The sequence below is a fragment of the Catharus ustulatus genome, chromosome 3 (genome assembly GCF_009819885.2).
Source record: "Catharus ustulatus isolate bCatUst1 chromosome 3, bCatUst1.pri.v2, whole genome shotgun sequence".
NCBI classification, from domain to species: domain Eukaryota; kingdom Metazoa; phylum Chordata; class Aves; order Passeriformes; family Turdidae; genus Catharus; species Catharus ustulatus.
The window spans coordinates 119,740,701-119,766,245 of record NC_046223.1 but is presented as its reverse complement, the minus strand read 5'-3'; the positions used below and the strand labels follow the sequence as shown (position 1 = coordinate 119,766,245).

General features: G+C 55.3%; 1 protein-coding gene across 1 annotated transcript in view; it reads right to left on the bottom strand.

Annotated features, from left to right (window-relative positions):
- Positions 1 to 25,545, bottom strand: part of DTNB (dystrobrevin beta) — a 107,193-nt gene that overhangs the window by 19,958 nt on the left and 61,690 nt on the right. Inside the window, 4 exon segments of the mRNA XM_033054491.1 lie at positions 15,049 to 15,069; positions 20,443 to 20,539; positions 23,292 to 23,405; positions 24,885 to 24,970. Coding sequence (XP_032910382.1) covers positions 15,049 to 15,069; positions 20,443 to 20,539; positions 23,292 to 23,405; positions 24,885 to 24,970 — 318 coding nt within the window.

Sequence of the window (25,545 nt, the reverse complement as noted above, 5' to 3'; positions counted from 1 at the left end):
TCACACCCATCACAGCAGCACCAGGGACACTCCTGGTTCAGACAACGGATACAGAATGGAATTGCACTGGATCCAAACCCTGAATTACCAGCTGGATTGGCCTGGGGAGGTTTTTATACAAAACCCCCATTTCCCACATGTAGAAATTTCCAATTTCCACACAAAACTGGAGAAGTGCATGGAAAGCAGCGCTAGTGGAGTTGTCTTCCCGAGGAGTGGAAACGTTTCAGGCACTTTGAAAGGGCTGCTTTGAGGAAAAACCACCTGATTCATGGAAAGAACGGTGACAAAACGCCACTTTACTGCTGCTTTCACAGAGGAGAGCTGTGCACAGCAACACCCAATTACTGCTCGGTGTGAGCCTGGCACTCCCGAGGAAAGCACAGGAGAGGGGAGGGCAGCAGGGGAAGGAGCTCTGGGGCTGGGAAATCCCGTCCTGTGCCCGATCCCACCCTGCCACCAGCACAGGGCACCGAGCGCCACACCCAGGGATGCCCTGGGCACCTCCAGGGATGCTCAGGGCAGAGACAGGAGAAGCACCCGAGGGGTTCCCCAGAGGGGTGAGAGGAGCAAACACAATCCCAGGACACTGCTGCGTGTTTGGGACCCGCTGTGGCAGCCAGGGAGAGAGGGAGGAATAATTCTGGTTCCAAACTGAGCCCCCGAGACTCCTCTGACGCGTGCGGAGGGAAAAAAAAAGGTGTGGAGTCATCCTGGGGGAGAGCGGTGTGGGGTGGTGATGGAAACGGGATTAATCATTAATTAATGATGCGGCTTCAGCTGCTGCCAGGGCACAAACAGCGCCTGGAGTCAGTGCCTGCTCATCTGGGAGGTGTGAGAGCAGCTCCAGCGCCGGGAAAAGCGCAGCTCCAGCTCTGGGTGCCTGGAAAACAGGAGAGGAGGGGGCCGGGGAACACGGAGTGTGGGCGAGGACACAGAACTCGGGAAAATATTTAAATTCCTCGCGGCTTCCATCATTTCCTGGAGCGCTTTCCCAGTGTTTTGTGCGGTCCTCGAGGATTCTGGGGGCTGCTGGGGGAGTTGGGCTGGAGATGGACAGGGCAGGTGGTGATAGCAGGGCTGATGGCAGGGCAGGCAGGGCTGGGGGGGATTGCCACGGGAATGGGAATTCTGTGTGGGAATGGGAATTCTGAGAGTCCCAAGGGAATGGGAATTCTGTGTGGGAATGGGAACTCTGTGAGTCCCATGGGAATGGGAACTCTGTGTGGGAATGGGAATTCTGTGTGGGAATGGGAATTCTGTGAGTTCTAAAGGAATGGGAACTCTGTGAGTCCTGTGGGAATGGAAACTCTATTAGTCCCAAGAGAATGGGAATTCTCACGGGAATGGGAACTCTGTGATCACTGTGGGAATGGGAATTCTATGTGGGAATGGGAATTCTGTGAGTCCCGTGGGAATGGGAACTCTGTGTGGGAATGGGAACTCTGTGATTCCCATGGGCATGGGAACTCTGTGACTCCTGTAGGAATGGGAATTCTGTGAGTCCCAAGGAAATGGGAACTCTGTGTGGCAATGGGAATCCTGTGAGTCCCATGAGAATGAGAACTCTGTTAGTCCCAAGAGAATGGGAATTCTGTGATTCCAATGGGAATTCTGTGAGTCCAATGGGAATGGGAATTCTGCGATTTCCAAGGGAATGGGAACTCTGTGTGGGAATAGGAATTCTGTGATCACTGTGGGAATATGAATTCTGTGTGGGAATGGGAACTCTGTGATTCCCATGGGAATAGGAATTCTGTGTGGGAATGGGAATTCTGTGAGTCCCGTGGGAATGGGAATTCTGTGATTTCCATGGGAATGGGAACTCTGTGTGGGAATGGGAACTCTGTGAGTCCTGTAGGAATGGGAACTCTGTGATTCCCATGGGAATGAGAATTCTGTGTGGGAATAGGAACTCTGTGAGTCCTGTGGGAATGGGAACTCTGTAATCACTGAGGGAATGGGAATTCTGTGTGGGAATGGGAATTCTGTGAGTTCCATGGGAATGGGAACTCTGTGATTCCCAAGGGAATGGGAATTCTGTGAGTCCTGTAGGAATGGGAACTCTGTGATTCCAATGGGAATTCTGTGAGTCCCAAGGGAATGGGAACTCTGTGAGTCCCACAGGAATGGGAATTCTGTGATTCCTGTAGGAATGGGAACTCTGAGTCCCAAGGGAATGGGAATCCTGTGATTCCTGTAGGAATGGGAACTCTGAGTCCCAAGGGAATGGGAATTCTGTGCCAGTCCTGGAATTGCCAGCTCTGTGCCAGTGTCCCCGCCCTGAGAACACCCTGGGCACGGCTGCAGCACAGGGCTGTGGAACAGGAAACCCCTCTGGGCACAGAATCTCTCTGGAATCGTTGCTTTCACGAGGATAAAACGATGAAAACGAAGGACGCAAAGCCCTGGGGTGGCTCCTGAGCCTTCTCTGCTGCTCCAGTCCCTGTCTCCAGTCCCTGTCTCCTCGCAGAGGGAGCCCTGGCCAGCGCTGGATGCTCAGGCACAGCTGACAGACACAGCCAGAGCACTAAAACAGATCCCCAGCGAGATGGATCACCCGCTGGCCAGGCCCTGGCGTGATAAATGCAGTCCCAACAGCACCCAGAACTGGGGATTCTGCTCCCAATAAACTCAGGCCTAACCAGAGAATGATGGAGCACGTGCACGGTTTGATTTCTGTCGCTACAAATTCTCTCTGAATAAAGTGGTTAAAAGAGATGAGATGAGAAATGAGGGATCTGATGAGCAGGGCAGAGCAGAAGGAAAGCATCTCTCACTGCTGATGTAAAACCATCAGTTTCCACAACACACTTCCAAAACCCTTTCCAGGAAGGCTGTAACGAATATTAATGGAGGGGACTGAGCAGGATGGATGGCATCTGTGTCTCTCTGGGTGAATGTGTCTGTGCTCCAGGCAGACACTGAGGGCTCGAGGTGCCCTTGGCTCCCACTGCCAGCTCTGGAGCTCACACATTTCCAGCAGCATTCCCTGCTTCTCCCTCAAACCAGCAGCATTTGTCATCCCCTCTGCCACCCCTGGCTCGGCAGCAGCAGCAGCAGCACGAGCTGCAGATGAGCTGTCACGCAGGGCACTGCAAACCCTTCCCAAAGGCACATCCTGGGAATCATCCCCGGCTCCTCCTGCCCAGCCTGGGCCCACACACGGAGCAGGGACGTCAGGGAGGGATGGATGACACAGGCACAGGCAGCAGAGCTGCCTCGTCACGGTGCAAACCTCACCCTCCTCCTCCTCCTCCTCCTGCTGCTGCTCAGCACTCCCAGCGATGCTCAGAGCTCTGCACAGGCAGCATTCCATTCCTGCAGGAATCCCAGCATCCCTGAGGCTGGAAAAGCCCTCCCAGCCCATCCTGATCCCCTCCCTGTCCCCAGCCCAGAGCCCTGAGTGCCACATCCAGCCCCTCCTTGGACACCTGCAGGGATGGGCACTGCAAACCTCCCTGGGCAGCCCCTGCCAAGGCCTGAGCACCCCTTCCAGGCAGAAATTCCTGCTGCTGTCCAACAATAACAACAATATGAAATGATGATGGTGATGTTTACCCCCCCAGCAGTGCCACAGTGCAGGCTGGCCGCTGGGATGGGGGTTTTGGCACCCCTGGGCTCCCTCTCCCCTGCCAGCACTGCCCTTCCCAGCTGTGGGCTTGCAGAAGGGGCTGGATGCACAGCTGCACACCCCAGCCAAAGGTCACACCTCAGGGGACATGTCCCAGAGCTCAGGGGCTCTGAGGATCCACAGCAGGGACAGCTGGCACAGGCTGTGAGGGGGCAGAGCTGCCCTCCCCTCCTTGCTGCCCCCCACACCAGGGATCCCCCGGGCCAGAGCTCCCCACGGCCCCACAGCTGCTGCAGGCGTGTCTGCAAAACCAGCCCTGGTGTCCCAGCACAGCTCTTTGATCTCTGCCTCCCACTAATGCAGAACACACGGCCAGGGAGCGCGGTGAGCCTGAGCCCCTGCTGGCACAGGGGTGCACTGAGCCCCCGGGGGGGGACAGAGCTCACAGGAGTGCCCAGAGAGGGGACACAGCTCAGAGGAGCCCCCAGAGCAGGGACAGGGCTCAGAGGAGTGCCCAGAGCAGGGACAGAGCTCAGAGGAGTGCCCAGAGCAGGGACAGAGCTCAGAGGAGCCCCCACAGCAGGGACAGAGCTCAGAGGAGCCCCCAGAGCAGGGACAGAGCTCAGAGGAGCCCCCAGAGCAGGGACAGAGCTCAGAGGGGCCCCCAGAGCAGGGACAGAGCTCAGAGGAGCCCCCACAGCAGGGACAGAGCTCAGAGGAGCCCCCAGAGCAGGGACAGAGCTCAGAGGAGCCCCCAGAGAGGGGACAGAGCTCACAGGAGCCCCCAGAGCAGGGACAGAGCTCAGAGGAGCCCCCAGAGCAGGGACAGAGCTCAGAGGAGCCCCCAGAGCAGGGACACCTCCCACTGTCCCCATTCCCAGTGTCCAGCCTGGCCTTGGGCACTGCCAGGGATCCAGGGGCAGCCCCAGCTGCTCTGGGCACCCTGTGCCAGCCCTGCCCACTCAGACTCTGCTCTCACCTTCCCCTTGTCAGGGATTCTCCCTCCCCTCATCCTCAGGACAAGGTGGGGGCTCAGCCTGAGTGCAGCATCACTGCCCACGAGCATCTCTGGCACATTTCTGAGACCTCAGAACCTCTGGCACCCAGATGTCACTGTCTTCTGAACACAGAAACTCTCCTGAAGAGTGACCTTCCCAGGCTTGGGGAAGTTTTTATACAAAACCCCCATTTCCTACATTTATTTTCGGACATGATGAGATGCTTACCTGTCTAAATTGCTGATGTGGATCCTGCTGGCTCTTGGGTGTGTGCAAAATCCCTTTTAGTTCAGGGAGAAGCTCCACAGTGCAGTGGAACCCCCACATCAGCTGTGCCTTATCCCACCAGGAGCTGCCCTGGAGGGAATTCCTGCCTGGGAGGGTGGGATCTTGGGCAGGAATTGTTCCCTGGCAGGGTGGGCAGGGCTGGCACAGGGTGCCCAGAGCAGCTGGGGCTGCCCCTGGATCCCTGGCAGTGCCCAAGGCCAGGCTGGACACTGGGAGTTGGGACAGTGGGAGATGTCCCTGCCATGGCAGGGACACCTCCCACTGTCCCAATTCCTAGTGTCCAGCCTGGCACACCACTAAAAACCGAGATTTCCAATTCCCTGCTGTTTGTGGCTCAGTCACAAACACAACCCAGCACTTCTTTGCACACCCCTTTTGGATTTCACGGTGATTTTGGTCACCAGCACAGCTTCCACCCCACTTTGATAAATAAAAATCCCCTCGAGGTTCCAGGCTGGAGGCACCAGGCGAGGCCAGAGCTGCAGCTGGAGCTGATATTGCCCAGGGCCAGCCTCTCAGGTAGGACTGGTTTGATGCAGCACTGTAATAAATTGATTCCAGGTACAGGATTTTCCCTTCCTGGGGCACAGTGACACATCCAGGCTGGTGTCTGGGTGAGTTTCTGATGGCAGGCTGGAAATCTGTGCTGCCACAGTGCAGGAGCCACAAGGGGAAGTGAGCACTGCCACATCTGAGCCAGCACCATCCAACCTCAGCACTCCCAAGAATCCACAATATTGTAATGTCAAACTGCACCAGGGCTGAGTTTTCTGGATTTCTTTATCCAGAATATTCTGTAATGCCAACAGCACCAGCCCTGCATTTTATGGATTTCTTTACCCACAATATTCTGTAATGTCAAACTGCACCAGCCCTGCATTTCTGGATTTCTTTATCCACAATATTCTGCAATACCAACAGCACCAGCCCCGTGTTTTCTGGATTTCTTTATCCATAATATTCTGTAATGCCAACAGCACCAGGGCTGTGTTTTCTGGATTTCTTTATCCACAATATTCTGCAACACCAAACTGCACCAGGCCTGTATTTTCTGGATTTCTTTATCCACAATATTCTGCAACACCAAACTGCACCAGGGCTGTGTTTTCTGGATTTCTTTATCCAGAATATTCTGTAATGTCAAACTGCACCAGGCCTGAGTTTTCTGGATTTCTTTATCCAGAATATTCTGTAATACCAACAGCACCAGCCCTGCATTTCTGGATTTCTTTATCCACAATATTCTGCAACACCAAACTGCACCAGCCCTGCATTTCTGGATTTCTTTATCCATAATATCCTGTAATACCAACAGCACCAGGGCTGTGTTTTCTGGGTTTCTTTATCCATAATATTCTGTAATGTCAAACTGCACCAGCCCTGCATTTCTGGATTTCTTTATCCAGAATATTCTGTAACACCAAACTGCACCAACCCTGCATTTTATGGATTTATTTATCCATAATATTCCTGTAATACCAACAGCACCAGCCCTGTGTTTTCTGGATTTCTTTATCTTGCTTCTAGTCTGCATCAAATCAGCTACAAAAAACCAAAAAATCCCCCCCAGTTAAAAGGTTTTGCTGCTCCAGCAGAGCCACAATTGGTGCCATTTGTCACAGAGATCCTCGGCCAGAGAGGAGACACCCAAACACCTTCAGCCAGTGCCTGACAAGGACACAGATCATCTGCCACACCCAGGGTGTCCTCAGAGGATAACTGAGCAGTGACTGGGAACAATTCCTGCACTGAATTCCAGAATGGAATTCCTTCACCCCAAACCCAGCCCATCCATGGCAGGGACACTCCCACTGTCCCAATTCCCAGTGTCCAGCCCAGCCCTGGGCACTGCCAGGGATCCAGCCCTGCCCACCCTCAGGGAAGAAATCCTGTGCAATACCCAAATTTCCCCTTTCAGAACCCATCACTTCCTGCCCTGTCCCCACGGAACTGTCCCTGTCCATGCCCTGGAGTGCTGGGAGGTCCCCACAGACCCTCCCCTCCCCGTTTTCAGCCCCCTGTGTCTCCCTCAGCTCTTCCCTGTGCTCCCAGCCCCAGTGCAGAGTGGATTTGTGGGCTGGGGAGGTGAAGAGCAAACTGGAGAGGAGCCAAGAACCCAGGGACTTCAAACAGCCAGAAGTTTCCAGCACAGCCAGTAGAGCAGTGATTTATGCCCTCCAGGATGGTTTGGCTGTGTCAGGCCATACCTAAGCCCTGCTGCTGCACTGAACATGCTTTAACAAGATGTTCCAGGGCTGCCTTTGAAAAGGACAACCCCTGTAAAGAGACGAGGTGGAAAAAGGGACCCGTTCCCAACAGAGGAAAGGGCCAAACCAGAGCAATAAAATCTGTGCAACAGATGATTGGGAGCCCCAAATTGCTGCCATCTGTTAGCAACCTTTGCCCAGCGAAATGAATTTCATGTGAGGTCAAGAAATCCCAAACTGCCATTTCCTCATTACTATTAATAAGGGCCAGGTGCCACATAAAGCAGCAGTGGATCCAGATGTCCCTCACGTGGCTTTGATTACCCAGCCAGGCTGGGAAATGGTCCCAGGGAAAGTTCTGCAGATGCACCCAGGCAAGCAGGGGCAGCATTGATTGCTCTGCAATCCAATTAGTGGGCAGGAGGAGCATTATTCAGCCAGCCTGGGCTGGGCACGGGGCAGCTCCCTGGATGTTCTCCTCAGGGGGATGAGGAGCTCTTGGCTCTGCTGCACTGTCCATGAGTGGATGGAAGGATTTTTGTGAATAGAGAGAGAAGTTTTTGTGGGGACCCCACCCCAGGGCCAGCCTGGGACAGGGGAGGTGGCCCTGCCATCCCTGGGTGGGATTTGAGGTCCCTTCTCCAGGTGACACCAGCACAGCTCCTGCTTGAATTCCATCGTGGTGGAACTGCTGAGCACCCAAAAAGCTCTGGCTCTCCTGGCAGGGACACAGCTCCACAAAAACAGTGACATGTCCTGTGCTGGGGCTGGATTGACACTGGAATGTCCCAGCAAAGCTGCTGCCAGCCCTCCCATGGCTGTGGGTGTGTGCAGAGCCCAGGGGTGCTGATCCCATCCCATCCCATCCCATCCCTGCAGAGCTCAGGGGTGCTGATCCCATCCAGCAGAGCCCAGGGGTGCTGATCCCATCCCAGCAGAGCCCAGGGGTGCTGATCCCATCCTGCAGAGCTCAGGGGTGCTGATCCCATCCCAGCAGAGCCCAGGGGTGCTGATCCATCCTGCAGGACCCAAGGATGCTGATCCCATCCCTGCAGAGCCCAGGGGTGCTGATCCCATCCTGCAGGACCCAGGGGTGCTGATCCCATCCCTGCAGGACCCAGGGGTGCTGATCCCATCCTGCAGGACCCAGGGGTGCTGATCCCATCCTGCAGGACCCTCCCTGCTCCTCCCCAGCCCCTGCAGCCCCCAGTGCACAGTGAGGAAAGCATTGTTCCACAAGAGTCAGCATGGCTATGAAATTCAGCAGGGAAGCAATAAATATTTCACATCCTGGACTCCACAAGGATCATTTAACCACTTGCAGCCCGTGCCCAAACACATCAGGAGTGATTCCAGAACCCTGCCCTCGGTCCTGCCAAACTCACATTTCCCAGGGACTAAACACACAGATCTTGCCAGAACAACTGCAAATCCTTGTGGAACATCTCTGCAGCCATCAGTGATCTCCCCACGGTGGGAACAGGACTGTGACAGGCTCAGGAGTATCTGTCCCCAAACGTGGCAAGGTCAAAGGGAGGTGAGAAATGTCACCAACAGCACAGCAACCCTCAGGAGCAGGGGACAGGGTGGGAACGCCCATGGAGGGGAGAGTATTTCAATAAAAATTCCACTCTGACCTTTAATGGGGATTGATAAAGTATCCAGGGCCGGAGCACCTGGGACATAGGAGCTGTCCCTGCCATGGGTGGCACTGGGGGGATTTAAGGTCCCTCCCAGCCCACACCAGTCTGGATTTGCTGATTCTCACAGAGCTAAGCAGAGAATTCATGGTGCTAAACCTGAGTGGCTGCAGGGACACTCCTCAGCCTTTGGAACATTCCTGCTGTTCCAGGACATTCCCCCTGCTCTGCTCTGACACAAACCATCCTCTGCTCGTGGCTCCAGAGGGTCTGGGCTGCTGTGCTCCCACAACCTCCCTCTCCCATCCCTGTTTTCTGCTGGGGAGCTTTAGTGGCTGGCAGGAATCACGAAAGCAGGAGCTGCACCCAGCCCCTTGCAGGCTGTCAGCATCTCCCCAGTATCTGCTGTGGGCACCCCCAGCCCTGCTCTGGCTGCTGGGGCTCCCCAGGTCAGGAATGGGGACAGCTCAGCCCAGGGAGAGGCTCCAGAGCTGCTCCAGAGCCCAGGGCAGCTCAGGCCTGGACACACCATGGGATGCTGGGGCTGCTCTGGCACGGTGTGGAATCACAGAATTATGGAATGGGTTGGGTGGGAAGGGACCCTAAACCCCCCCAGTGCCACCCTGGCAGGGACACCTCCCACTGTCCCAATTCCCAGTGTCCAGCCTGGCCTTGGGCACTGCCAGGGATCCAGGGGCAGCCCCAGCTGCTCTGGGCACCCTGTGCCAGCCCTGCCCACCCTGCCAGGGAACAATTCCTGCCCAAGATCCCAGCCAGCCCTGCCCTGGGGCACTGGGAGCCATTCCCTGTGTCCTGTCCCTCCATCCTTGTCCCCAGTCCCTCTGCAGCTCTCCTGGAGCCCCTCCAGGCCCTGCCAGGGGCTCTAAAGGTGCTGAAGGAGCCCCTGGGCTCCCTGGGAGCTGCACGAGGCTGTGCCACCCTGCCATGGCCAGCCCTGTGTGTCCCCATCCTGCACACCCCAGCACCCCAGGGACCCTGTGTCCTGTCCCCTTTGGGCACCTCACTGAGCACAGACCTGAGCCCTGGGGGCTCCTGCAGCCCCTGAGCACAGGGCTCACCCCCAAACCTCAGACCCAGCCCCAGCAATCCCCCAGGAGCTGCACATCCTGGTGGGAACGCTCACACCACCCTGCTTCCCACTCTGACTGCACAAACAACACCCTGAAAGCAGGAACACAAACCCAGAGGGGAAAAGTGGATCCATTTCCAGGCAGCCTGGACAGGGAGCTGCTGAGAAGGTGGAGCCCACCCTGGCCAGGGTCTGAGAGCCCCTCCTGGGGGATCCCCTGGCCAGGCAGGCACAGCCTGCAGCTCCAGAGCCGGGACTCCCAGCACAGGAACACACTGAACACACTGCTGCCTGTCTGCAGCCGGCAGATCCAGAGGGTGAGTAAGGGCACAGGAATGTGATTGAGGCAAGGCATGAATGGAGCAGAGGCTGAGCTGCCTCCTGGCTGCTCCCCAGGCTGCAGAAAGCACAGGGCCCTGACAGCTCTGCCAGGCTGGGAACACCTCTGTGGGCAGGAACAAAAACATCCTCTGGAACCAGCTCTGTGTGATTGAATCCATTCCTGTGACTGAATCCAATCCTCTGGAACCAGCTCTGTGTGACTGAAACCATCCCTGTGACTGAATCCATCCCTGTGACTGAAAACATCCCTCTGGAAACACCTCTCTGTGACTGAATCCATTCCTGTGACTGAATCCATCCCGCTGGAATCAGCTCTGTGTGACTGAATCCATCCCTCTGGAATCAGCTCTGTGTGACTGAAACCATCCCTGTGACTGAATCCAATCCTCTGGAAACACCTCTGTGTGCAGGAATAAATCCATCCCTCTGGAAAACACCTCTTCTACAGAGCAAGAATAAATCCATCCCTCTGGAATCAGCTCTGTGTGACTGAAACCATCCCTCTGGAATCAGCTCTGTGTGACTGAAACCATCCCTGTGACTGAAAACATCCCTGTGACTGAAACCATCCCTGTGACTGAAAACATCCCTGTGACTGAAACCATCCCTCTGGAAACACCTCTGTGTGCAGGAATAAAAACATCCCTCTGGAAACAGTTCTAGAGAGCAGGAATAAATCCATCCCTCTGGAAAAACCTCTGTGTGACTGAAACCATCCCTGTGACTGAATCCATCCCTCTGGGATCAGCTCTGTGTGACTGAATCCATCCCTGTGACTGAAACCATCCCTCTGGAAAACACCTCTGTGTGCAGGAATAAATCCACCCCTCTGGAAAACACCTCTGATGCTACAGAGCAGGAATAAATCCATCCCTCTAGAAGCACCTCTATGTGACTGAAACCATCCCTCTGGAAATACCTCTGTGTGTCACAGAGCAGCACTGATCCATCCCTCTGGAAACACCTCTGTGTGCAGGAATAAAAATGTCCCTCTGGAATCAGCTCTGTGTGACTGAATCCATCCCTGTGACTGAATCCATCCCTCTGGAATCAGCTCTGTGTGACTGAATCCATCCCTGTGACTGAATCCATCCCTCTGGAAACACCTCTGTGTGACAGGATCCATCCCTGTGACTGAATCCATCCCTCTGGAATCACCTCTGTGTGACAGGATCCCTCCCTCTGGAAAACACCTCTGTGTGACAGGATCCATCCCTCTGGAAACACCTCTGTGTGACAGGATCCATCCCTCTGGAATCAGCTCTGTGTGACAGGATCCATCCCTCTGGAAACACCTCTACAGAACAGGACTAAACCCATGCCAGGCTCTGTGCTCTCCAGCCCACTGTGACATCACTGCCTCCCTGTGTGACCATGGGAACAGGAGAGCCCTGGGGACCGAGGGACCCCATTCCCAGTGACATCCCAGAATGGCTTGGGCTGGAGCTCCTGACAGCTCCTTAATGTCAAAATCACCATAATTTGGAGGGAGGGGTTCCATTCTCCAGGTCAGGAGAGGTTTCTGCCCTCCTCAGCAACCACCTGTCTCTCCAAGCAGGACACCCTTCCATCCAGCAGGAATCTGGGGTTTGGATTTGGGAAGGACAGGGACCATGAGGTTATTGGGATTTGGGAAGGACAGGGCTCTGGGGTTATTGGGATTTGGGAAGGACAGGGCTCTGAGGTTTGGGTTTGGGAAGGACAGGGCTCTGGGGTTATTGGGATTTGGGAAGGACAGGGCTCTGGGGTTTGGATTTGGGAAGGACAGGGCTCTGGGGTTTCCTGGCTCTCTGCAGCCAAGGCTGGGGTGGCTCAGCTCCTTCAGGGGCTGTGCCCTGGCACTGCTGGAAGCTCTCTGAACACCCAGCTGAACCAAGGCAGGAAAATCCTCACTCCCTGTTCACAGGGAGGAACCCCCCAGGCTCCAGGGACTGCAGGGTGGGCACACATCCACAGCCCTGAGCCCCTGCCCTGCTGTCCCACAGCTCCCACCATCTCCTGGGGCACAGATCCCATCTCCTGGGGAACAGATCCCATCTCCTGGGGAACAGATCCCATCTCCTGGGGCACAGATCCCATCTCCTGGGGCACAGATCCCATCCCAGGGGAACAGATCCCATCCCAGGGGCACAGATCCCATCTCCTGGGGCACAGATCCCATCCCAGGGGATCAGATCCCATCTCCTGGGGCACAGATCCCATCTCCTGGGGCACAGATCCCATCCCAGGGGCACAGATCCCATCCCAGGGGAACAGATCCCATCCCAGGGGAACAGATCCCATCTCCTGGGGCACAGATCCCATCTCCTGGGGCACAGATCCCATCCCAGGGGATCAGATCCCATCCCAGGGGAACAGATCCCATCTCCTGGGGCACAGATCCCATCCCAGGGGATCAGATCCCATCTCCTGGGGCACAGATCCCATCCCAGGGGATCAGATCCCATCCCAGGGGAACAGATCCCATCCCAGGGGCACAGATCCCATCCCATCCCCCTGCCTGGAGCTGTTCCTGTGCCTGTGTGCCACTGGGGAGGTTCCCTGGGGCTGCAGGGACACGCCAAGGACACATCCCTGTGATGCACATCCTGGGAATCCCTGCCACGCTCCTCTGGCTGCTCCTCCCTCTCCCAAACAAAGAGCCTCTAATGGGGAGCAGACCATCCCAGCCTGTCTCCAGCTGGGACCAGGAGAGGCTCCTGCTGCCAAGCAGGGCTTTACTGGCTGGGACACAGCAATGCAGCAGTGTGTGGTGGGCCACGAACACCATGTGGCTCCAGACTCTGTTCCAGACTGGAATGACATCCCCACAGCAGCCTCTGCTGCTCCAGGGTGTGCCCAGAATTTCCAGAAATTCCTGCTGCCTCACACACCTGGCCAGGGGCTGGGGATCCTCATCTCCTGAGAGCCCTGAGCTGCTCCAGCTTCCCCTGACCCCAGGCCAGGCATTTCCAACCCCAGCAGCTCAAGCCAGGCCATGCAAAGGTTCAACTCCTCAGACCACAAATTTATCCTGCCCTTGCTCAAAATCTGCATTTCTTGAGCTCCAAATCAATTCTGGCTCCTCCACTCCTGATTCCAGAGGAATGGGCCTGGAGGGAATGTCACTGTGCTGACATTATTTCAGTTTTAGCTCTTTATCCTCCTGACAGCATTCCAGGGAAAATAAAGGACCTAGAACTGGTCAGCTTGTTCCCTGATCTCCTGTTTACCCTGTTCCTATGCCCACACTCCAGAGGGAAGCACAGCACAGGGAAATGGAGTGAACACAAAGCTCTGCCTTGCCCTGCAGAGGATTTTCCCAGCAGTGGAGCTGGCTAGGACACACAGTGTGACATTCCAGGGACACAGCCAGAGCCTGGAGCACAGGGATGGGCTTTCCTGCCCCCAGGACAGTCCCTGAGCCTGGTCCCTTCCATAAACCCAATCCCTTCTGCCAGGTGCCTCAGCAAACCCAGGGAGGGCTGTGGGTGGGACACAGCACAAATTCTGCCCTGGGAAGGTGGGGAGGGGCTGGGCTGGAATTCCCAGAGCAGCTGGGGCTGCCCCTGGATCCTGGCAGTGCCCAAGGCCAGGCTGGACACTGGGGACAGTGGGAGGTGTCCCTGCCATGGCACTGGATGAGGTTTGAGGTCCCTTCCCACCCAACCCGTTCCAGGATTCCATGATTAACCATGAACTGGGCTCCACTCTCCTCAGGCTGGTACCAAAACAAACAACCAACAGGAACAGCACCAAAACCCCCCCAGGAGCCACCAAAGGCCACTCTGAGCACATGGAGCACTGAATGCTTTCAGCAGTGGGTGCTGCCCCAGAAATCCTGCTTCCCTACAAAACCAAGTGCCCAGAATCCCAAACCTGTACCCAGCACCCAGGGATGTCTGTGAGGAACAGAACACAAACCCCAGCCCTGTACCCAGGGATGTCTGTGAGGAACAGAACACAAACCCTGTACCCAGGGATGTCTGTGAGAACAGAACACAAACCCTGTACCCAGGGATGTCTGTGAGGAACAGAACACAAACCCTGCACCCAGGGATGTCTGTGAGAACAGAACACAAACCCTGTACCCAGGGATGTCTGTGAGGAACAGAACACAAACCCTGCACCCAGGGATGTCTGTGAGAACAGAACACAAACCCTGTACCCAGGGATGTCTGTGAGAACAGAACACAAACCCTGTACCCAGGGATGTCTGTGAGAACAGAACACAAACCCCCAAACTGCAAACACAGATCAAGGCCAGGAAAGCTTTGGGGATGAAGGAAACCATGTTGGGAAAGGCTGCAAATGCTGTGCTGGAGAACATCTGGCTGTGCTGAGGAAAGCAGAAGGGCTCCCTCTGCAGAGGATCCCGAATTAACACAGGCTGGGAGCACAGAGACAGCAATCCAAGGCAGCAGAGTGTTCTTGTCTCCTGCTCTCACCCTGAGTGCAAGCAGCACCCTGGGACTCCTTCAAGGAGCCCTGGCAGCACTGCAGCACGTGCAGCCATGCCCAGAATATTAAGTCATTAATTAGTTTTCATGCATGGACTTGCATGTGGCAAGGAGGCAGATTAAAGGATTCCTGAAGAGACAACGAAGCTTTCCTAGCACCTGAAACCCTCCCAAGGATCTCCCACAAAACCAGGGCTGAAGCCAGCTGACAATCCCCATTTTTAAGGGCATGCATGATTCCACAAGAGCCTCACCAGCCCAGCCCATGGCAATAAACTTCCCTGGGAAGGGAATAACTCTGGACACACCAGCCACGCTCTGCTGGAAGCTGAGCTCCATCTCCCCAGCAGAAACCCCCCCCATCCCCAGGGCTTATTTGCATACAAGCCAATTAACAGAAAATGGATTTCATGCAGGAAGGAATTAAAAAAAAAAAAAAAGAGATCACCTACAAAGTGAAGTCAACTTACTGCCTGCTTTTGCTCTTCTTCCTAGAGACGGTGGCAAAAGAGAAAGGTGGGGAGAGAGGAAAGATTAATCATCATGGGAAAATGGCAGTTTTCACACAAAGCACACAGTGAAAGGACAGAACATGTGCCAGCACAACAGGAGCAGGGGACACAGGCCATGAGGGCTCAGAGCACAGGTGGCATTTGTCCCACTGTCCCCTGTGAGTGGCTCTGGCCACAGGGGCTGGGTGTCCCAGCAGGATCCCTGGGGCACAGCAGGGACAGCCAGGGCCAGCTGCTCCTTGGGCAGGGCCTTCCCTGCCCAGCCTGCCACAGGGCAGCTGTCCCTGCCCATGGGGGGGGAACTGGGGGGGTTTTGTGGTCCCTTCCCACCCAAACCCTTCCATGGTGCTGTCACCCTCCCCTGCTCCAGAGCTGAGGCCTCTCGAGCCAGCAGGCACCAGATCCATCCCCTAAAGCCTGAAATTGCCACTCCCTAAAGTCAGGATCCATCCCATAAAGCCTGGAATTGCCACTCCCTAAGGTCTGGATCCATCCCCCAAAATCTGGAACTGCCATCCCCCCAAAGTCAGGATCCATCCCCAAAAGCCTGGAACTGTCATCCCCCAAAATCTGGAACTGCCATCCCCCAAGGTCAGGATCCATCCCCCTGAAGTCTGGAACTGCCACACCCTAAAGTCAGGATCCATCCCCTAAAGCCTGGAACTGCCATCCCCTCAAAGTCAGGAACTGCCATCCCCTAAGGTCAGGATCCATCCCCCTGAAGTCTGGAATTGCCACTCCCAAAAGTCAGGAACTGCCATCCCCTAAAGTCTGGATCCATCCCCCAAAATCTGGAACTGCCATCCCCTAAAAGTCTGAAACTACCATCCCCCAAAAGCCTGGAACTGTCATCCCCCAAAATCTGGAACTGCCATCCCCTAAAGTCAGGATCCATCCCCCAAAGTCTGGATCTATCCCCCAAAATCTGGAACTGCCATCCCCTAAAGTCAGGATCCATCCCCCAAAGTCTGGATCCATCCCCCAAAGCCTGGAACTACCTTCCCCCCAAAGTCAGGAACTGCCACCCCCCTAAAGTCTGGATCCATCCCCCCAAAGTCTGGATCTATCCCCCAAAATCTGGAACTGTCACCCCCCAAAGTCAGGAACTGCCATCCCCCAAAGTCTGGATCCATCCCCCAAAGCCTGGAACTGCCATCAGGAGTGTCCCAACACACACAGTGCCAGCACAGAGCCCCAGCAGCACAACCCCCCCTGCTCAGCCCCTCTGGGCACTCCAGGAGCAGAGGGAAGGGCAGGGCAGGGGAGGCACAGCTGGGAGGGGACAGGGACAGGGACAGGCTGAGGCCACTGAGGGTGCAGAGAGAGCAGCTCCTGCCCTGCAGCACGGCTCCCTGTGACTTGGAGCACAAAGAAAGGTGAACACAGGTGAGCCTGTCCCCTTTTGCAGCAGGAAATGCCCTCTGTGTTTGAGCCTGGCTGTGGAGGCACACCCTGCCCTCAGCTGCAGAATCACTGGGAGTGAGGGGAATGTCCCAGGGCAGAGCTGTCCTGCTAATCCAGACAGTTCCAGGGGTTTTGTCCTCTCCCAGCCAAGAGCCAGCCCAGGAGGGCTCAGGGTGGTGCTGCCCTCACCTCAGGTGATCCCCCCTGCACAGAGCAGCAGGGCAAGGGGCAGCAGAGCAGGGCCAAGCACAGCCCCAGAAATCAGGTCAGGGAATTAGAGTCTGTGGGATAAAAGCTCCTTCTGGCCTGCAAATCCATGGACCCATTTATCAACCTCCCCTGGCTGATCTCCCATCTGAGCAGGATTAACCAGAACCTTTCCCTAATTCAGAGCAGCTCCTTCCCCCTGACCACTGGGAGCTGCTTTCCCACCCAGCCCTGCACAGGAGCCTGGGGACAATTCCTTGGCTTTGAGCAGATATTTTTGGGTTTTCTGCCAAGATTTGGGGTTTCCTCAGGTGTGTCTTGGGTGCTGTTTGGCAGATGGGGGCCTGGCTCTCCCTACACATCTCCCCTTGTGCCCCCCACCAGCACCAGGATCCAGGTGAGGGAAGAGACCTTAAATCATCTCCACCCCTTCAAAAAAAAAAATTGTTAGTTTGAAAAACGAGGCCCTGGCATTGAGGACAGATGTGAAAAAGCCCTCTGAGGAGGGGCAGAGCTGCCTGGGGCTGGGCAGTGCAGGGATAAAGCACAGGGAAATTGCTGTGGAGGAAATGGAAGCAGAGAAATGGGATCTGTCTGCTGGATTTCCGTGGAGCTGCCAGCCAGAGCCCTGGGAGGGGCACAGGGGTCCCCAGGGAATGCTCAGCACAGCCAGGCCAGCCACAGCACAGTGCAGAGGGAGGGAAAGGCAAGCCTGGATGGAGCCAAGCCCAGACCAGCCTGAGCTTAAACCTCAGCTTGGAGCCAAGCCAGCCCAGCCTGAGCTTAAACCTCACCTTGGAGCCAACCCAGCCCAGCCTGAGCTTAAACCTCACCTTGGAGCCAGCCCAGACCAGCCTGAGCTTGAACCTCACCTTGGAGCCAACCCAGCCCAGCCTGAGCTTAAACCTCACCTTGGAGCACACCAAGGACAGCTCCAGCACCTCAGCCCTGCCAGAACTGGCCATGGGCACTGCCAGCATGGGCACACACAGCTTTCCTTCCCTGCACTGCCAGACCTGGCCATGGGCACTGCCAGCAGGGGCACACACAGCTTTCCTTCCCTGCCAGCCCAGCCTGCACCCCTGAAATCCCCCAAACTGGAGCCCCCAGTCAGCAGTGCCACTCCTTGGGGTGGAAAACTCCAAACCCAGCACTGACTGTCCACTGCAGCAGCCTGGGGAGAGCCCAGGAACTTCAGGGCAGGACCCCCAGGAGGGTTAATTAACTCTGCACAACCAGAATGGACAGAAATCAGAGAATGGGAATGGCCAGAAATCAGGGAATGGAAATGGACAGAATTCAGAAAATGGGAATGGACAGAAATTACAGAATGGGAATGGCCAGAAATCAGAACTGGAATGGACAGAAATCAGAAAATGGGAATGGACAGAAATCATAGAACTGGGATGGACAGAAATCAGAGAATGGGAATGGACAGAAATCAGGGAATGGGAATTATCAGAAATCAGAGAATGGGAATTATCAGAAATCAGAAAATGGGAATGGCCAGAAATAACAGAATAGGGATGGACAGAAATCAGAAAATGGGAATGGCCAGAAATCATAGAACCAGAACAATCAGAAGTCACAGAATGGGAATGACCATAAATCACCCAATGGGAATGGCCAGAAATCATAGAACTGGGATGGACAGAAATCATAGAACCAGAACAATCAGAAGTCACAGAATGGGAATGGCCAGAAATCATAGAACTGGACTGGTTAGAAATCACAGAATGGGAATGATCAGAAATCACAGAATGGGAATGGACAGAAATCACAGAATCAGAACAATCAGAAACCACAAAATGGGAATGGACAGAAATCACAATCACAGGGGACAGAAATCACAGAACTGGACTGGTCAGATGTCAGAAAATGGGAATGGCCAGAAATCAGAAAATGGGAATGACCAGAAATCACACAATGGGAATGGCCAGAAATCATAGAACTGGACTGGTCAGAAATCAGAGAATGGGAATGACCAGAAATCACAGAATCACAGGGGACAGAAATCACAGGATCACAGGGGACAGAAATCACAGGATCACAGGGGACAGAAATCACAGGATCACAGGGGACAGACATCACAGGATCACAGGGGACAGACATCACAGAAGCAGAAATGGTTTGGCTTGGAAGGGACTTTATTCCAGGGCCTTTCCCTGCTCTGAGTCCCACCCCATGGGAAATGGAAGAACCTCCAGAGGACAGCTATGGATCCACAGAGGGGCTTCCCTGGAATCCTGGAATATCCTGGAATGTTCTGGGTGGGGAGGGACCCACAGGATAAGCAGGACAGCCCCTGTCCCTGCACAGAGCCCCAGCAATCCCTCCCCAAACTCTCAGCCAGCAGAGCTGGGAGAGCTGAATCCAGCCCTAAATGGGGAAATGAAGGCAGCATTAAAAATGTAAAAAAATGCTGCATAAGAAAATGGAAAAAAACCCATAAAAGCTTTACAGCTGATGTAAATTATACATGAAGAGTTTTGAAGAGCTCCAAGTGATGAGAGAAGCGAAAACCTGGCGGGGAAAAATCGTGTCTGGCAGGGCTAAAACCACTGAAAATGAGAGCTGGAAATAAACACCAGCACCAGGAACAAAACCGAGCCCGGAGGCAGCGGGGCTGGGGTGAAATCCGAGCAGGGCAGGAGGGAGGATCCCGAGTCTGCCCGTCCCTTCCCCTGCGGGCTGCACACAGGGAAGCTCTGGCACCAAAAATGAGAAAAGGTGTCAGGAGTATCTACAAAAAATGGTATTTTTAGCTCAGCAGGCTGGGGAATTTGCAGCTTAAAATAATTACCTGAGTGAGGAGGTACCTGGGGCAGGGGATTTGGGATGGAGCCTGGAATGGCCATGGGGTGTGGATATTGAAATAGGGAGGGGAAAGAGAAGTGTATTGGGGTGACCTAAAGGGGCTCCAGGGAACATGGAGAGGGACAAGGATGGAGGGACAGGACACAGGGAATGGCTCCCAGTGCCACAGGGCAGGGCTGGCTGGGATCCTGGGCAGGAATTGTTCCCTGGCAGGGTGGGCAGGGCTGGCACAGGGTGCCCAGAGCAGCTGGGGCTGCCCCTGGATCCCTGGCAGTGCCCAAGGCCAGGCTGGGCACTGGGAATTGGGACAGTGGGAGGTGTCCCTGCCATGGCAGGGGTGGCACTGGGTGGGATTTAGGATCCTTTCCAACCCAAACCAGGCTGGGATTCCAAGATTGCTGTGATTTTACAAGTCAGACATTAATGGGCTGAGCAGGAAAAACAAAGAGCGGAACCAGTGGCTTCAGGAAAACCAGAATTCCCAACCATGGGAGGGCGTGCTCAGGCACAGGGAGGGGGAGTAAAGCAGGCCCTGCTGAGGGGTGTTTGATCCCCACCCCATGAGGAACCCAAGCAATGCCACTGTGCAGCTCAGAGGCAGCAGAAGGCTCAGCCAAAGCCCTGGGTGTGCCAGGGGCAGGGCAGGCTCAGCTCCTTGTCCCTGCAGCACACCCTGCCCTGCTCCCAGGTTATTTCCCAGGCACAGAGGGAAGTGCTGAGCCCCAAATCCAACTTCAGACCACTCCAATCTTGGGTCCTGGAGATTTTACCCACACAAAAACCATTAACCTCAGGCAGGGCTGGGATGGAAATGGCTTTTGGCAATCTGGTGCTGCCCCTCAGGAAGGATTTTGGGGGTGACAGCAAAGCAGGGACCCCAGAGCCCCAGGAAGGGAGGGGGGGCTGCCTTCCAACATTCCTTACTTTGAGCAGCTTCATCAGCCCCTCCAGCTGCACCATCAGCTCTCTTCTGCTCTCCTGCAGGGCTGACATCCTCTGCTCCAGCTCATCCTTCCTCTGCCTGTGCCAGGGACACGAGAGAGAGAGGCAGAAAATAAACTCAGGCTGTTTCCAACCTCCTTGGGGTGTTTTCAACCTCCCCAGGCAATAAAGTCACCCTGAGTCCCATCACTGTCCTGCTCCCCATGTAAAAACCTGGGGTGAAGCTCAGCACAGCCAGCCTGCACCTGGAGGTGACAATTCCCTGCTCCCCCAGCCCTGAGAGCTCCCCCAGCCCTGAGAGCTCCCCCAGCCCTGAGAGCTCCCCCAGCCAGGGCAGAGGGAGGCCCTGCTCAGCAGCAGAGCACTGTGAGAACAAAACACAACACTTGATGTCTCTGGGCATCAGAGCTGGCATGCTGGGGAGCTCAGGCAGGCCAGGGGCAGCTCTGGGAGGGAAGGGAGGGATGTGGAGGAGGAGAGGTGCAGGGGAGGGGGAGCTCAGAGCTGCTCCTGGCAGTGATGAACACCAGGACACGTCCCCAGCACAGCACCCAGGTGACAGCAGAGGAGGAGGAGGAGGAGGAGTGACCTTCCCTCCCCTCCCCTGGCTGCACAGAACCTGTCTGCAGCTATTTCAGGAGTGATGACTCTCAGGCTGGGGTTTGTGGTTAAAAAAGGAAAGCAGTGAGTAATAAAGGAGCAGCTCAGACAGACGTCAGCCTGCGGGGTTCCGTGTGCCTGGGCCCTCAGAGCCAGCCCTGGGCCATGAGACATGACCTCAGGGGGCCAGGGATTGTTTATTGCTCTGCAGGGACTCTGCTGACACCAGAGTGTGTCAGCCCCACGTTGGAACATCACCAGGTACACACTGAACCTTTGAGAGCCTTCCATGCTGTCATGTGGCACTCCATGGGTAATCCACCCTGGGAATGTTAACAAGGACAGAAAACTCTGGAATATCCACAAATATTAACCAGCCTGGGTATTAACCACCTCTGGAATATCCACAAATATTAACCAGCCTGGGTATTAACCACCTCTGGAATATTAACCAATATTAATTAGCCTGGGTGTTCAACACTCAGAAAGATACTGAGGGGAACACTGTGGTTCTTAAATGAAGGATCTGGAGGGGGCTACAAGGAAGCTGAAGTGGGAATTCCACCAGGACCTGCAGGGACAGGACCCAGGGAATGGCTCCCAGTGCCACAGGGCAGGGCTGGCTGGGATCTTGGGCAGGAATTGTTCCCTGGCAGGGTGGGCAGGGCTGGCACAGGGTGCCCAGAGCAGCTGGGGCTGCCCCTGGATCCCTGGCAGTGCCCAAGGCCAGGCTGGACACTGGGAATTGGGACAGTGGGAGGTGTCCCTGCCATGGCAGGGGTGGCACTGGGTGGGATTTGGGGTCCATTCTATCCCTAAACCCTCTGAGATTGCAGGCACAGCTGCAGTGCCAGGACAGGGATGTGCCAGGATCACTGCAGGGTCACAGCCAGCAGAGCAGAGCAGAGCTGACCCATCCCCAGGGCTCCCTGCAGAGCTCCAGCCCTGGGACCCCGTTTCCCATGGATCAGCAGTGCCCCTGCATGGTGGGCAGCACTGGGATCAGCTGCTGCCTGGTGCTCACACTCCCATTCCAGCACCCTGCCCCTGGAGCTGGGCAAGCCCCTTCCCACCCCAGGAACCTGCCAGTGGAACCCAGGGAATTCCTTAGGGAGGGGCAGAGCTGCTGCTGCAAAGCTGGGAGGCACCAGGGGCACTGAGGCTGGGATCAGGAACCCCCGAGGCTGGGGGAGCCCTGCAGGGCTGGGACTGCCCCTTGCTGAACAAAGGGGGCTCAGCAGCAGGGAGCTTTGTATTTACAGTGATTTCAGGGTTATAAGCTGCACTGAGTATAAGCTGCACGTTACAATACAGGCTGTGATAAAAGGTATCTGTTCTATCACCATCTGTTGAGGGTGGGGCAGTGATCCTGATCTCCATGGGAGATATTCTGCTAATGGGCCATCCATTGAAACCAGGCAGGGCAGTGTTCTTTATCTTTTCACAACCCATCCTTCCTCCAGCCAGTCATTTTCTGCTCATGGCCATTGAGTCCCACTGTGGCACTGATAAAATTACTGCATCCCATTGGGAGTTGCTCCAGCCAGGGGGAAGAGCCCAACATTTCTTACCAAGATAAAAACAGAGGTTTTGGGACACTAAGGGAGCCCCTTTCTCCACTGGACTCCAGAGGAAAACCGGATTTCTCCACATCCCCACTGGAGCTCCGGAGGGAAACTGCACCTTGTACAGGAGCACTGCTCCAGCTGAGCCACATCTGTCACTGCAGGAGGATGCAGCCACCATGGAATGGGACTGCTGCCAACACCCTGCCTGACGGGTGTCAGGTTGTACTCTGACTGTGTCAGGGTTTGGGGTTTGTTTCTTTGTAGTGCTGTATTTCTATTTTAATTTCCCTAGTAAAGAACTGTTATTCCTAATTTCCATATCTTTGCCTGAGAGCCCCTTGATTTCAAATTTATAATAATTTGGAGGGAGGGGGTTTACATTCTCCATTTCAAAGAGAAGTTCCTGCCTTTCTCAGCAGACACCTGTCCTCCAAACTGAAGCAGCAACTTTTCGTTTTTTGTCCATATATAAACCACACCTGATTATAAGCCGCACTTTGGGTTTGGACCAAAATTTTAGTCAAAATGGTGCGGCTTATAATGGTGACATTACTTACTGCTGAAAGGAGCTGCAGGTGCTGCCCTGGCCGTGCCCCCAGGGTGGTAGCCCACTAGCCCAGCCCCCTGGCCCCCCAGCCAAACCCCCCAGGCCAGCCCGGTTACCGCAGCAGGCGCAGCTCGGCCAGCAGCGTGGGGTTGTGCTGAGCCTTCTCGGGCGTGGGCTGCGAGGCTTGCTCGTGCTCCAGCCGCAGCCTCTGGATCTCCTGCAGGATCTCCCTGGGGACAGAGCACAAGGACAGGTCAGCTCAGGGTGCTGAGTGCTCCTGCAGCCCCCCCAGGCACCCCCCGAGCCCAGCCCCAGCCCAGGGCTCCGGGCACAGCCCCAGCCAGGACAGGGAACACTCACTGCAGTGTCCTGCAGGTCCCAGGACAGGGAATCACTCACTGCAGTGTCCTGCAGGTCCCAGCCAGGACAGGGAATCACTCACTGCAGTGTCCTGCAGGTCCCAGCCAGGACAGGGAATCACTCACTGCAGTGTCCTGCAGGTCCCAGCCAGGACAGGGAATCACTCACTGCAGTGTCCTGCAGGTCCCAGCCAGGACAGGGAATCACTCACTGCAGTGTCCTGCAGGTCCCAGCCAGGACAGGGAATCACTCACTGCAGTGTCCTGCAGGTCCCAGCACAGGGAATCACTCACTGCAGTGTCCTGCAGGTCCCACCAGGACAGGGAATCACTCACTGCAGTGTCCTGCAGGTCCCAGGACAGGGAATCACTCACTGCAGTGTCCTGCAGGTCCCAGGACAGGGAATCACTCACTGCAGTGTCCTGCAGGTCCCAGGACAGGGAATCACTCACTGCAGTGTCCTGCAGGTCCCAGCCAGGACAGGGAATCACTCACTGCAGTGTCCTGCAGGTCCCAGGACAGAGAACACTCACTGCAGTGTCCTGCAGCCCCCTCAGGCTGTACAGGCTCCCAGAGTGTTCCAGCAGCACAGAGTCTCCAATTCCAGCCCTCCCTGCCCTGCAGGGCTCACAGGAACACAGACAAACCCTCGGGGTGTCCCAGGGCAAAGGGATGGAGCCCTGCCCAGAGGAAAGTGTCACCTCCAGCTCTCCTTCCTGCTGAGCTGCTCTCCTGGCAGGGACAGCACTGACTGAGATCTGCCTTATCCAGGATCTCCAGGAGCCTTTCCAAATACCTGCAAGGTCTCTGGGCACAGCACTGAAGCTACAGCAGTGCCAGGACAGAGCTGCTCCTGCTCTCCAGGAACTGCTGCTGCTCCAAACTTCCCTGGAGCAGCCCCTGCCCTGGCAGGGACACCTCCCACTGTCCCAATTCCCAGTGTCCAGCCTGGCCTTGGGCACTGCCAGGGATGGAACAGCCACACTGCTCTGGGCACCCTGTGCCAGCCCTGCCCACCCTGCCAGGGAACAATTCCTGCCCCAGATCCCAGCCAGCCCTGCCCTGTGGCACTGGGAGCCATTCCCTGTGTGCTGTCCCTCCATCCTTGTCCCAGTCCCTCTGCAGCTCTCCTGGAGCCCCTTCAGGCCCTGCCAGGGGCTCTGAGCTCTCCCTGGATCCTTCTCCTGTCCAGGTGAGCACCCCCAGCTCTCCCAGCCTGGCTCAGAGCAGAGGAGAACTCACGTTAATGACTCACTAATTAGCTAATGAGGCCAGTACAGCCAGGGAGAGCTCAGGAGAGCAGAGTGGTCGCTGTGACAGAGGGGCAGCAGCAGCAGGGCTGTCTGTACCTGTTCTTGTTCTCCAGCTCTGCTATCAGCTGCCTCTGCTGCTTGTTGGCATCGAAGCTGAAACCCAGGTCAGCCGGGGGGCGGGGCTGGGGAGAGACAGACACAGAGCAGAGCACCAAAATTACATAAATCAAATCATCAAAAGCACACAGATCATCAAAATCACATCACCAAAATCACACAAATCACACACATCACACAGATCACCAAAATTACATAAATCAAATCACCAAAATCACACAAATCACATCACCAAAATCACACAAATCACACACATCACACAGATCACCAAAATTACATAAATCAAATCACCAAAATCACACAAATCACACAGATCACACAGATCACACAGATCACCAAAATCACACAAATCAAATCACCAAAATCACACAAATCACACAGATCACACAGATCACACAGATCACCAAAATCACACAAATCACACAGATCACCAAAATCACACAAATCAAATCACCAAAATTACACAGATCACCAAAATCACATCACCAAAATCACACAAATCAAATCATACAAATCACACAAATCACCAAAATCACACACATCACACAAATCAAATCACCAAAATCACACAAATCACATCAAATCACAAAAATCACCAAAATCACACAGATCACACAAATCAATCATACAAATCACACCC